Raw genomic sequence first — 14,142 nt, forward strand, 5'->3', positions numbered from 1 at the left:
GTGACATCACTAGCGGGTCACAAGAGCTGGAAGTGACATCTCAACGACTTAATTTCTGGAGGAGGGACTTCCGGGTTAGGGGTCACCGGTGATATCACTAGCGGACCACATGGGCCATTAGTGACGTCACTTCTGGAGAAGGACCTTACGGGGCGCAACCACCTGTCACATTATGCAAACCATGCCCAATAGAGATTGATGAAAGGTATCCCCCTATACTACTATTAAACACCACAAGACTTTACGCTACAACACTCTATGCCACATCACTTTACGACACAACACTCTATGATTTGAAACACTTTTTTATAAAAAAAATAAAGCATTGAAATTCAATAAAAATACAAAGGTTAAAGATTAGTTATAGTTATGAAACTTGATTTATTATTTCTATACAAAACAAACTTAAACTACACAAACATTAGTCATTCTAAAGTTATAGTCATCATTTAAAGTTATAATTTAAGCCCCGGCCAAACCTTACTATAACTCACAGACCTTCGTGCACAATGTTGTGAACTCGCTAGGCAAACTACATTAAAATAGTACAATACACAGTGTTGTCCTAAATGCTGTCATTTGGATATTGCTACGACTGCAATGATTTAACGTGCTATAAGTGATGTAATATGAAAGGGTATATGCTGTGCATTTATGTGTGTGTATGTACACATATGTGTGTGTGTGTGTGTGTACACACACACACATATATAAAATGTTATTTCTATGTTCAGAGAACTTTTTCCCGAAGCAAGTGCTTCATTTTGTCCCACAAAATCATACAATTAACAGGTGGATTATTTACTACAGCTTTGTATGTGACACATAGTGACTCAAAGTATTGTGTTGATCTACTTAACATTATAAAAGTCTGAGGCGCATAATAAAATTACACAGCACCACACAAGCGCCAATTCAACCTTTAGCAAATAACCACTGAGTGTCTTCCATCCAGGGTAAAAAGACAGCATCTATAAAATATACACATCATAGAAAATGTATTTAAGTTGATAGAGAACATGTACAAAATGAAAAACTATCCTAATAATAGGCTCAATATTCTACAGTACTGTACAAATAAAATAACATATCTATATAAAATACTGCTTTCTTTGGCTATTAGTTTAAAACATTCATATATATTAAAATATATTACTTTGTTCTGATTCATTACAAGTTTAATAGAATGTCTAACTTTTCATTATTAGGTTGTTTATGGCGAATATACTCTTCTTCCCAGAAAAGTTTATTGCAGGCACATTTGCATTCGATGGTGCTCGCTTTAAATACAGCTGGTAGCTGAAACCCTGTCCGTGCTTGGAATCTTGAGGCACCAAAAGCTAAGAAAATAAATAAAATTACATTAAATCAGTTTTGTATTGATTCTTCTTCACACGATTAGCCTTAATTTAATCCCTTTGTTCAATTGCAGAATTCATCAAAAGCAGGACACATTTCCCCCATACTTCACATCATTAATCTATAAAAGCAAAACCTATAAACTAATTAAAACAGAAATAATCTGGATCAGTAGAACAAGATTAGGGGGTTTAAGGACTTGTATAATAGGGTTTTGGTAAGATTAAGTCAATCTGTCTCCAACTCTTTGGTTCTACCATCTTGTAAGAAGGGACTTTCAGTATTTTTTTACTTTTGCTCTCTAGAGCTGCATTACAGTTGCTGTCGGTATTTTCACTAGGGCCAGGAACAGAAATATTCGGGCCCATCAAGATTACACATTTCTAGGTTTCACCAGGGTCTCCGAGCCAAAACCCACTTGACATGTAATCCTGCCCTCAATTGTGAAATCAACAAATGGAATGGAAGATGGGGGGTGTTAACCATCAGAGTCATCTTCATGTTTCAAAGGAAACACTGGTGGCCCTCACAGAGCGGCACACGCATCACATACTGCACCTGTTCAAGGCAGGTCATATCACACTGTTGATGCAGACGCTTCACCTAAACTCCCCTCCAAACATACCAAACTCCCCTCAGAAACAGCAGTGCCAGCACATTGCTTTTCCTGTCTCAGTGTCTCTTCAGACAAGTCGCGCTGCTACTGCTCGCATTGCTCTGGTAAACATCTATTTTATCCAACCGTTTTTCCAAGAAGTGTGAATGTTAGCCTATTAGGTGAGATTTGCTCGTATTTGCCTATGAAAGTCTATATCTTCCCTCACATCCACTAGACTGTTTAGCCTGATCTACATTTTATTTTGCATTTCATAGGTTTGCCAGGTGGCAATATGATAAATTATGCCATCAGCCATTCCTGGCTTTCCAACCACAGTATGTTGCAATTTTGCTTTTAACACTTTCATTACTGGCTAAAAATCCCAGAAGTAAAGTCATATTGGCTAAAATGCTAGAATTGGCTGAAAGTGCTACACATTACAAAAAAGCATGTGGGGTGCTTGTCTGATAATGAGGGTTTGACTGCCTGCAGGGGTAGGACACAAGTCGTGGCCGCCTGCCAACCCTCCCATCATGGAAGGCCTTTGGCCGTGTGCAGTGTGGGACTAGCCAAACACGAGGGGTTCCGCACAGGGCTTGCAACGTGCAGTACAATACATAACGCCTGAAAATCCTTGCTTCTGCCAAGAAACTCTGCAGACTGGTCCTATGCAGTCCCTGCAGGGACCTGCTTTATAGTGACTGTTCCTCCTCACCTAGTGGCACAGAGACCATGCATGAGATGCAACTCCGAGTTTCCTGTATGGAGAGGAAAAGGTGCATATCGGACCTCAAAAGCTACTTCCACCACGGGGGTACGGCGTCCCTGACAGTCCTTCCCTAGTGTCAGATCTAATTGTGTACCACTGAAGAACGTGTATGGGTCTGTTCAATTAATATATAATGAAAATGGCGGCCATCGTAGAATAGACACACTCCTGATTGAAGAGAACCAGAAATCATACCATTCATAATAGAATAAACTATGCACAAATAAGTCATGTTTATTTTATATCATGTTTCCACAACGGCTAAATTCCAAAACCAGATTATAAATTTTAGATTACTTTAAAATCAAATGTTTAGTTAAATAACAAGTGGAAATAATTTGTCTAAAGAAGTAATCCATTAACCCCCGTGTTGCAAGCGCTTTTTTCTGTTACCCAGCACTACATTACGAAACAACTATTTGTATCTCTTTAAGATGGCTGCTTCATTGATCAACCTCGCGAGTTGTTCTACCATTCTGCAGTTTTATTTGCTTCCATTTCATCTGGGCCGCCTCGGAAGTCATGACGCAAGGCTGGCACGAACCCCTTCTGCAGACTCTAGACGGGATGAAGCGCGCACTGGAAGATGCACATTTACTTGCTGCTATCAGCATCGTTGTGGTGCTGTTACCAGGAAATCATTAGGAGTTCAGCTGCACCGGAAAGAGATAGGTTGTTATGGAACTGCTCTGTTGTTCCGTTGTAGCAGGGATGGTTTATTTCTAGTCAGGATAAACGTCTAGCCTCCCATCCCAATGAATGCGCTCATTTAACATTACTGTGTAACATCGCTTCCCACATCACACCATACCAAACAACTAATTTGGCTTCGACCAGACAGTCCTTGTGGGACATGAGATTGTGCCTATGTATCATTCACTTCAGTGCCCATACAGATGCACCTTCATTCACTGTTCTTTCTCTTGAAAACACGTTTTTTTCAGAGAAAATGTACTTTTTCCTCCACGGAGAGTCCCCAGCCCAAAGAGTGAAGGTGTAGTAAACCAGCAGGAGTCAGCTTCAGTAGTAATTCTGGTTTATTAGGGGTTAAGTACAAGAGGAAGGAAAGGGTGCTGGTATCTCCTCTTAGGCTCGTTGGTTGAATGCCTGTACATTCTATAGTTCCATAATAAATATACATTCTGAATGATGTAGTGACATTCCACAAATAAATTCTACAATGTTAAAGAACTGAATTACTACACATCCTCTTTCTTAATAATAAAAGAAACCACCAACCACTAAAACTACATACTAAACAAAAAATATATTTACAGGAACATATCCAATGAATGAATTAATTGCATACAAAATCATGTAAAACCTTGGGCGTCACGACTTGTCTGCCATACCTCGTGACGACAGGCATATTATCCTTGCCACCAGTTTGTTCAGGTTGGCAAGAATAATCTGAGGTGGTTGGCAAGTCACTATGGGTAGAATCAAACGTTAGTTCAGACATTGTTTCATTGATTGAAACGCCAGGTGCAACTCTTTGCTTTGTAGCAAACTCAATACCAGTGGTGTCATTTGGTGTGTTAGGTGCAAACTCAGGCATAGTACCCGATTTTGAACTACAGTCAGGACTTAACCACCAATAATCACCACCCATCTTCCTTTCCTTGACATTATAGTCACTGTTTAGATGTTGAAGTCGTGCAATTGCAACACAGCTCAGGTGATGAATACTGCCATCATCTAACATGACCGTATTACGCATTACCTTGGAGATTTTTCTGGGTGCAGAAAAACGAGGCTGCAGTTTTCCAACTCTCTTTTACCTCTTTGATCCCGACCCATTGTCCGACTTCTAAAGTTACACTCTTGGTACCATGTTTAGAATCAAAATAGGCTTTGTTTTTACTTTGTGAATTTGCAATACATTTTCTGACCTTAGCGCCCCTATTTGTTCAAGATCTCTGTCAAATACTGAATTCACATACCAAACAGATGCTGCACACTTGAGACGAATGGCATACATTAAATGTACCGATACAAGTTTCAGGAAGTAGGCTCTGGTACCATGTTTATTAGCAGGTTAACTGTTTGTTTTTTTTAAATTATTTTATTTTTGGATATTTTGCACAGGGAAATCAAGAGAAAAAAAATTAACAAAGAAGGCACAGAAAAGAAACCAAGTAATCACTGCAAATTCCATTTTACCAAAACAGAATTAAGTCCCAAAATACAAAGTGTAGAACACAGAGTTATAACTTCATCATTACATCTCATCAGTTTCCCAGATCGGGCCCCAAACCCGAAGACCTCTTCTTTTGGCCCTTTTCCCTTTACATTTATAAAGTGCCTTCTCTAAATTAAAAACATGATGAAGTCTTGCGTACCATTCATGAAATGTGGGTGATTCGGCATCCTTCCAATGAGTTGCAATAATTAAACGAAAGATGGCAGAAACCATAAAGCAAAAATAGGCTTGGGAAGAATCCAAACATAGGCTACCATCAATCCCTGTCAGAATCAGAGTGGGAGTTAATCGTACTAAGCCCCCAATGATTTGATTGAGAAATTCCTCTATCTTTGATTTCAGATTATCCAGTTGATTACACCCACTGAACATATGGATCATGTCGGCCGGACCTTCCTTACATCTGGGGCACCAGTCAGTTTCCCTTTTCCCCCAACTAAAAAGTTTAGCGGGGGTATAATAGAGCCTAAACAAAGTTTTAAAGTGTTGAGCTTTAAGATTAGCTGCGAGAAATATTTTCTTTGATAAATACAGTGACCGACAAATGTCGACATCAGGGTCCCCAAGCAACCCTGCCCAAACGGATTCAGAGCTGGCAATATCATCCTTGTTGGCATTCAACAAAATTAGGTATAAGTCTTTTACCCGTGGCTGCCTATGTCCAAGCCAGTCAAGTATCGGAATATTATCAAATCCAGTTATTTGACCCATTGCAGCTTTGATAATCTCCCTGAATTGTAAATATTTAAAGAATGTCTTGGTATCCAACCCGAATTGAATTTGAAGCTCTTCAAAGGATTTTAGTTCAGCCTGCCCAAATAGATCTCCAATTACGTTAATGCCAGCCTGTTCCCAAGTTTTCCCAAGATTATCATAAAATAAAGATGGGAACTGTGACGATCCCCAGATAGCATGGTATCTATGCAGTTTAGGAATCCTCAGCAGTTTGCTAATTTTATACCAGACATTCCAAGCGGTTCTAACAATTTTAAATCGTGTTCTTTTATAATAGCAACCATCCAATTGCCTTAATAAAACACCCGGTGCATAATCCCCTAAAGCCAACTCATAAATAGAAGGAGGAGAATCACTGCAATCATTCGTCAATGTAGTTCCTACAAGATATTTTGGGCGGAACAGGATGATCATTTGCTGCAGCGTCACAGCCCAAAAATAATATAACATATGTGGGATAGCAAGCCCGCCACGATTTTGGGGGAGAGTCATAAATTTTATTGATCTCCTGATCTTTTTATATCCCCATATAAACTGAGAGAATATCCCTTCAATTTTTGTAAAAAACTTTTTAGGGGGTTCAATTGGAATGCATCTAAAAAGATAATAAATTTTAGGAAACATCGTCATTTTAATAGTGTTAGCCCGTCCAATGATAGAGATGTATAATTTGTCTAAGCGCTTTAAATCTGTGCTGATCTTAGTTAATAGCTGTGTCAGATTGATATCCCAAATATTTGCAACCTCTGCGCTTATATTTATCCCTAGATAAATAGTCTCCAGAGACCTCCGAGCATCCTTAAACAAAATATTGCTAGAGCAGACAATCTTTGTTTTAGCTGTATTTAGCCGGTAACCAGACTGCCGACCAAATTCTAATGCCTGAGCCTCAATGCGGACCAAAGCAGCCTGAGGGTCAGAAGTAACTATGGCGATGTCATCCGCATATGCTAAAACTTTAGTGCTAAATCCCCTCACCACTATAGGTTGAATAGCCTGATCATTAAGCAAAGCTCTAATCAGCGGATCAATATATAGAGCAAACAGAATCGGGGAACATGGGCAGCCCTGTCTAGTGCCCCGTGAGATCTTAATCCTCCCAGATTCCATCCCCATCATTTGTATTTTGGCATATGGTTGCATATACATGGCCTTTATAGCCGTCAGGATAGAGGGGCCAAATCCATTGCTAGTTAAGGTCTGCCATAAAAAGGCCCACTCCACCTGATCAAAGGCTTTCTGAGCATCTAACAAAATCAGAGCCATTTGACCCCGATCTGTTCAGTAATATCAAATAAAGAGATCACCCGACGTACATGATCAGTTGTTCCTCGAGCAGGAATAAATCCATGCTGCCATGGGCTAACCAGGGAAGCTATTATTTTTGACATTCTATTGGCTATAATTTTGGAATATATTTTCTCGTCGGTATTTATCAAGGAGATTGGTCTGTACGAGGCCGGATCCAAAGGCGGTTTCCCTTTTTTCAGAAAGACAATTAAATTAGTATCCTTCCAAGACTGAGGTGTGGTACCATGATATTGTACTGCTAAAAACAAATCTAGTAACATATGTGCTAGTTCCGACTGTAAAGCTTTATAAATTTCTACCGGAATTGCATCTGGACCTGCAGCCTTGCCCGATGCCATGGACTGTAATGCCTCATTAACTTCAGCCTGAGTGAATTCTTTTTCTAATTCCTGTATAATTATAGGGGGGGGTAATTAAGCGCTGCCCTGCTACCATTGATGGATCAGTCTGAGATTTATAGACCTCCCCATAGAATTCAGCAAAAACCTGAAGAATATCCTGAGGGTCCGTTGCCATATTCCCATTCCGCCGTTTAATCTCCGGGATATTATTAGCAGACGACCTCTGTTTCAATTTTAATGCTAGATGTCTTCCAGTCTTTTCCCCATATTCATAATTATCCCTGACACGAGCTTGATATATTTTAGCATTCCTACTGTTATATATTCCATTCAGTTTGGCTTTGACCCTTATAACTTCTAATTCAATTAGCTTCGTTGCATCCTTCTGTTTACTTTCAATAGTTTGGAGATGAGCTACCTCATTCGTTGAGAGTTCAATCATGAGTTTTTGCACAGTCCTCCTATGCTCTGCCGTTAGATGTCCAGCAAAGCTAATAATTTCCCCCCTTAGGCAAGCTTTAAAAGTATCCCAAACGACTTCCCTCGATGCACTATACCGATTAGCTTCAAAGAATTGCGTGGTCCATCCCTTAAGATGATCAAGAAAGCCTTCTGTTACCAAAAGTTTCCTATCAAAGGACCATTTACTAGGGCGATTCAAGTGTTCCGGAAGGTCTAGCTCAAGTATCAAGGGGTTATGATCTGATAAGATCTTTGGAAGCTTACGTATATTAGCACGATCTATTAGGGAGGTAGATATAAAAAAATAGTCAAGCCTAACGTATTTCTGATGGGGACAGGAAAAGTAGGTATAGCCAGCATCACCTACTCCTTTACGAGTCCACACATCAGCTAATCCATGACTCGCTGCTAAGGCTTTAAGGGCCTTAAATACCCGTGGTTTCCTCCCGTCATAGCTTACCGAAAAAATATCTGATAAGCCTAGATGAATGTTAAAATCCCCACAGATTATAAGTGGAGAGGGCCAGGCTGTTAGCTCAAGCTCCAGCTTGACCCATAGGTCAGAATCATCAAAATTGGAGCCATAGATAGTACATATGGTGACTCTGCAAGGTAAATAGGCTATAGCCCATCGCCCCCACTTATCTGATAGGGTTCTCTCCACTTCAGGCATCCGAGTGGAGGTATGAATAGCCACACCTCTTGTAGTAGAAGTCTGTGAGGAACAGATCGTCTGCTTATATCCGGGAATGTTATTTAGGCTTTTCTTCTGAAAAGGAATATGGGTTTCCTGTTGACAAATAACGTCCACCCCCCATGAGCGAATAACTTCTGCGGATCTATGCCGCTTGCCAGCATCGTTAAGCCCCCCTATGTTCAAAGAGCAGATTCTCAGCTTACCCATCATAGTAAATTTTATTACAATGCAGTGATATTAAACATTTTAGTAGCTCAATTACAATCAACCTGTACCTTTTGCCTGATTTCCCTGATTTCCCTGGCTTATTTTCTTCAGCCCCATCCCTTCCCACCCCATTCCCTAACCCACAGCACCCCACCCACCCCACCCGTCCCACCCACCCTGTAAATGAAGGCAACAGACCAACCAGGTCTGTAGTGGATGAATATTGTGCTCTCCCGAAAACGAGACAAACCTAACGTGGTAATACCCCTAGTGCGCCAAAGAAACCTCCCATATCGGGCAACCCCACATAATCCTATATATCTATATCCCGCCCGTCCAGCTGAAAAAGGGGAACGGCAAAGGAAGGAAAGAAAAAGCAAATATACGCTATTAGGTTAATTATCCCTTAGATGCAGCCTTACCACCAGAATCCAAAAACTCCTTAGCCTTAATCTCAGACGTAAAAAAGCTTGTAGTATCCCTCCAGAATATTTTTAGGCGAGCAGGGTTTAAGAGAAAGGCCTGAGCTCCCTTCTCTTGGAAAGGCTTAATCATCTGGCGTAAGCGCCACCGGCGCTCCACGGTAACATGGCAGAAATCGGGTCTAACGAAGAAAGAGAACCCCTCAGCTTTTAATTGGGCTTCTGGCCTGGCTCTTTCAAAAACACTCTGCCTTAATAAAAAATTCCCAAAATAAACCAGTAGCGCCCTGGGTTTAGCATTAGGTGGTACCGGTTGCCGAATAGAGAAAGGAACCCGATGTGCCCTTTGCACCTCCCTGTGCCAATCCCAACCAACCAAATCTGGCAGAGAGGTCTGCATTAATTGAACAATGTACGTGCGGGGGTCCGACCCTTCCTTGCCCTCCGGAGGTTAACTGTTTTCTACGATTATTGACCGACTTGGTTCTTCTGTTTTGCAGTATCTATACATCTAAACCATTTATAAAGGAATTTAAGGTACCTGGTTTGTGTATCTTTAAACCCCATTTAATACAATATTGGGGTTAGTTTGTGAAAAGAGGCAGACGTTTGGTCTATCACAGCTCCCTTTTTTATCAGATTCGAGTTCATATTGGAGATTGTCCATTTATCTAGAACCTTGGTTATCTAGTGTTCCTTTTTGCTCAAATTATTATTCAGTCAAATCACCATGAACGGACACCTGATGAAGGCTTATCCGAAACGCGTTGTGCGAAATGTGAAGATAATCAACATCATTAGGGTTTTGTCTTGTTCTATGCATACATAAACTTTCGGTCATGTTATATGTCAGATTATGTTTATTATTTTGTGTGTCATTCAAATAACACAGTTATTTTTGAAATTGTCATTGTTCATGTATACATTTTTTGTATTAATCACATAAGAGTTACTAGGAATATTTATTTATTCATATAAACTATTATAAACTAAAAAAAGTATTAAAAAGAATATATTTTGTTTATAAGAATTGCCAGTTTCTTTCTTATCTCTATATATATCTCCATTTAAACAGCACTGGGATATTATCTAGAGTTAATATATAATTTTCCGCACACTCTTTTTTATTATTCTTGCCCTTCCTTTTTACCTTTTCTTAGTGCAATCCCATACATACTTCTTACTTCTACCCATCCAGGTTGGATTAATTTTGCAATAGGTAAACTTCCCTCTCATTAGACCAAAAGAACTTTCACCACACGTATCGAGCATAGTGATCCTGTAGGACCATACCAGTTTGTCAAGTGCTATGTCCCAGTTCTTCCTTTCTTTGCTAGCCAATTTTAAAGCACCTTTAACCACTCTGTTGACTCTTTCTACAACAGAGTTGCCCCTGGGATGATACAGGGCCGTAAATCTTTGTACTATACCGGTGGCACCCATGAACTGTTTCATAACATCTGATTTGAATTGTACCCCGTTGTCAGTCAAAATTGTGGCTGGTAATCCTTCTCTAATAAAGCATTCATCAAGAAATTTAATTACAGCATCCGTATTAATGCGTTTCACTACCTTAACCTCAATCCATCTGAAGAATGGGTCTACTAAGACCAAAATATATTTACATAGACCATCTTGCCAAATTATGGGGCCCATAATGTCCAAGGCTAAATCTTCCCAAGGTAATTTCGGACACCCTAAAGAAGACATTGGAGGATTGAGTGTCTTCTGACTTTTGTCAGCACCATCACAACTTACGCAATCACAAACCTGTCTTTCAATTTCCAGGTCAACTTTGGGCCACCAGTATAATGCTTTGATGTTTTTTTTAGTTCTAGAGACCCCCGGATGCCCCTTGTGTCCAATTTTTATAATTTTCTATCTCATGCCAAAAGGAGGAATAATTCTTTCACCACGACAGACAAACTCTCCATCCAGACTTAATTCATCTCTCACTTCCCAGAATGCTCTAATTTGTGGATCAGATTTGTCTTCATTCAACCATCCATTAGAAATTGTATTCATAACCTTCATGAGTAATTGATACTTGGAACCCTTTTGTTGCCATTCATCCATCTGTAAACCATATGACTCAGAAAAAATTCCAGCTACACAGTAATCATTCCAACAGCTGTGATCCACATACCTGAGTGGTAAGGACATTCTGCTCAAGAAATCAGCTATAATATTGTTGACCCCAGGAACATACTTTACCTCATAGACAAAATCCTGGAGTCTCATAGAAAGTCTAGCTATTCTAGCTGAAGCTCTGCAAAGGCCTTCAGTAGTGAGTAGTTTGGTTAAGGGTTTGTGATCGGAACGAAGGGTCATTTTTTTCCCCAAATGAACTTCCTGAAATGTTCCATTGCCCAGACACATGCCAAACTCTCTCTATAACAGAATACTTCTCCTCACAAGGAGATAGTGATCATGAAGCAAACGCTATTACGACTTCTACACCTTGTTTTGTCACTTGAGAGAGAATTCCCCCTAGCCCTGTGCCACTGGCATCCGTAGTCACAAATGTTTCAGCAACAGGATCAAAACCTTGTAATGTGGGTGCACTGGTGATTGCATTTTTAATTTCTAAAAAGGCTCTCTGACATGCAGCATTCCACACAAACGGGGTCTTGTTCTTCATCAATTGTCGCATTTCATAAGTTTTTTGAGAAAATTGGTTGACAAACTTTGAATAAAATTCTGCTAATCCCAGAAATGACCTGAGTTCATCTTTGGACTTAGGTGCCGGAGAATTGACAATTGCTTCAACTAGTTTAGCTTTGGGTTTAATACCTGCGTCACAAACCTCATGTCCTAAGTATGTGACTTTTGTTTCTGCAATTTTTAACACTTCCCTTAATTTAGAATCATGATGGTATTTGTTTTTACCCATGATTAAAATGTTGTCCTGAAAAAATACTACTTCTGGAATATGACCTAGTAATTTGGACATGAGTCTTTGAAAGACCGCAGCTGCCGAAGCTAGTCCGAATGGCATACGTTTGAATTTGAAACAACCAAACGGGGTACAAAATGTAGTGAGATGCCTGCTTTCAGGATCAAGAACCACTTGATGGTATACAGCAGATAAATCAAGGGTTGAAAATAATGTAGCATCACGTGTGAGAGATAGCATCTCATCAATTCTGGGGAGAGGAAACTGGTCTATAAGAATGTTATTGTTCAAGTACCTCAAATCCACACATAGACGTTTCAATAACATCATTCTCCAGTAATTTGTCCAATTCACGTTTCACTTCGTCTCTAACTATGAACGGTATGTTGCGAGCTTTGTGTATTTTAGGGATGGCACCGTTTTTCAAAATAATTTTATGCGTAAAACCTTTAAGCTCGCCCATTTGAGATGAAAAAACATTGGGAAATTCTTCTAGTACCCATTTTTTTGTATTTTCACTCTCGCATGCAATAAGGACTTGCTCTTTGCTGTTAGGATCTAGAATGATGTTGAGGCTTTTCTGATCTTTCCATCCAAGGACTGAAGGTCCTTCTTTAGCAATGTATAGTTTTCCGGTTGCATGTCTACCTTTAAATCTAAAAAAAGTACTCTGAATCCTAGTATATAAATTTTTTCACCCGTATAGCTTTCGGGGGAGATGTCACTAGGTTCTAACCCACTTCCAATACGTGAAATGAATAATTCTTCCCAAATCTGTTTGGCAATGATAGTGTATGGTGAACCGGAATCGGCAGCTAACTGAACTTGAACACCTCCCGAAGACATTTGACAAATGGGTTTAGAGGAGCAATTATCATAAATATTTAAAACCACATTTTTTTTAAACTGATTTTGAAGTTCTTCGTCAAATGATACTGAATCACTGTACTGTTCAGAATCATGTATGCAAGCCACCTTACTCTTAGCTTTTTTGTTGAACTTTCTTCTGCAAGCCTTCGCAAAATGACCCACAATGCCACATTCCAGACATTTTGCGGATCTTGCAGGACATCTGTCAAAATTAGCTGAATGGAGGCGATTACCAGATCTATACCAAATTAGGTTCCCTACTCTTTTGGGTTCAAATCTTTCTTTTTTTTTACCATCAGTTTTGGGATCTCTGTAATTTTTATAGTTTGTTTTTCCCTCAGAAATTTTATTCACCACTTCAACATCCTTTTTATCAACAGATAAACTCGCTTTTGCACACCGTTCAGAAAGCTCTGCTTTTTTGACCATAGCAATGATGTCCTTAAGACTACTTTCACCCTCAACCCATAGTTTATCTTGCAATGTCGTGTTTTTAGTGTACATGACGATTTGATCCCTGATCAATTTGTCGTGTAACTGAGAAAATTTGCAATTGCTTGCGATTTTCTTTAACGCAGAAACATATTCCTCGATACTCTCTTGTTTATCTTGTTTTCTCTGAAAGAAACTGTGTCTGGTAACTGCTATGCAAACTGTGGGAGAAAAATGGTAATCTAAATCAAGGATTGCAGCTTTAAATACATCCATGTCCCCTCCAGCCCTTTCATGTTTTTGTAATTCATTGTAGACTCTTAAACCCTCAGGGCCTAAACAATACATCAGAACTCTTTTTTTTCTTTCAGGAGAATAGGTGCCGCTGGAGTCTTCCATGTTTGCAATGTAATTCAAAAAGTACTCTTTCCAGTCTGTCCATGCTACAGGTGGTTCTCCCGCTACGGCTAGAAATTCCAGAGGGGTGTTAATGTGCATGGAAGTTGTAGCAGTCACAAGTTCATCCGATGTTGTGCTAGTGGCAGCAGTATCAGGCATGATCAGAGAGATAATTCAAAAATAAAATAATGAAATAATTTAAAAATACTTCTGAATAGTTCAATGGATATGTTTGGATATGTTGAGGGTAAACAGAACTAATGTACTTGTAATTTGAAGAAGTCAAAGGTCTTTAGAAATGTGTGAACCAGCACCCTTAGCATATAGTACATATAGTACTTCAAAATGCAACCAAGCCTCTGAAAATGTAAAATGAAAAAGGTACATGAACAGTTACAAACAAAAAATAAAAAAATGCAGGTAATACCCTAAATAGCCGGA

At 39.5% G+C, this 14,142-nt stretch overlaps 1 protein-coding gene across 1 annotated transcript in view; it reads right to left on the reverse strand.

Moving 5' to 3' along the window:
- Window positions 1-364: 364 nt before the first annotated feature.
- The window catches only part of CLBA1 (clathrin binding box of aftiphilin containing 1), a 116,523-nt gene continuing 102,745 nt past the window's right edge, over window positions 365-14,142 (reverse strand). Inside the window, exon 6 of the mRNA XM_085626233.1 lies at window positions 365-1,340. Within this exon, the coding sequence (XP_085482359.1) occupies window positions 1,191-1,340 (150 nt within the window). The 3' untranslated portion in view covers window positions 365-1,190. The remainder of the gene's footprint in view (window positions 1,341-14,142) is intronic.

The sequence above is a fragment of the Triturus cristatus genome, chromosome 9, assembly GCF_964204655.1.
Source record: "Triturus cristatus chromosome 9, aTriCri1.1, whole genome shotgun sequence".
Lineage (NCBI taxonomy): Eukaryota > Metazoa > Chordata > Amphibia > Caudata > Salamandridae > Triturus > Triturus cristatus.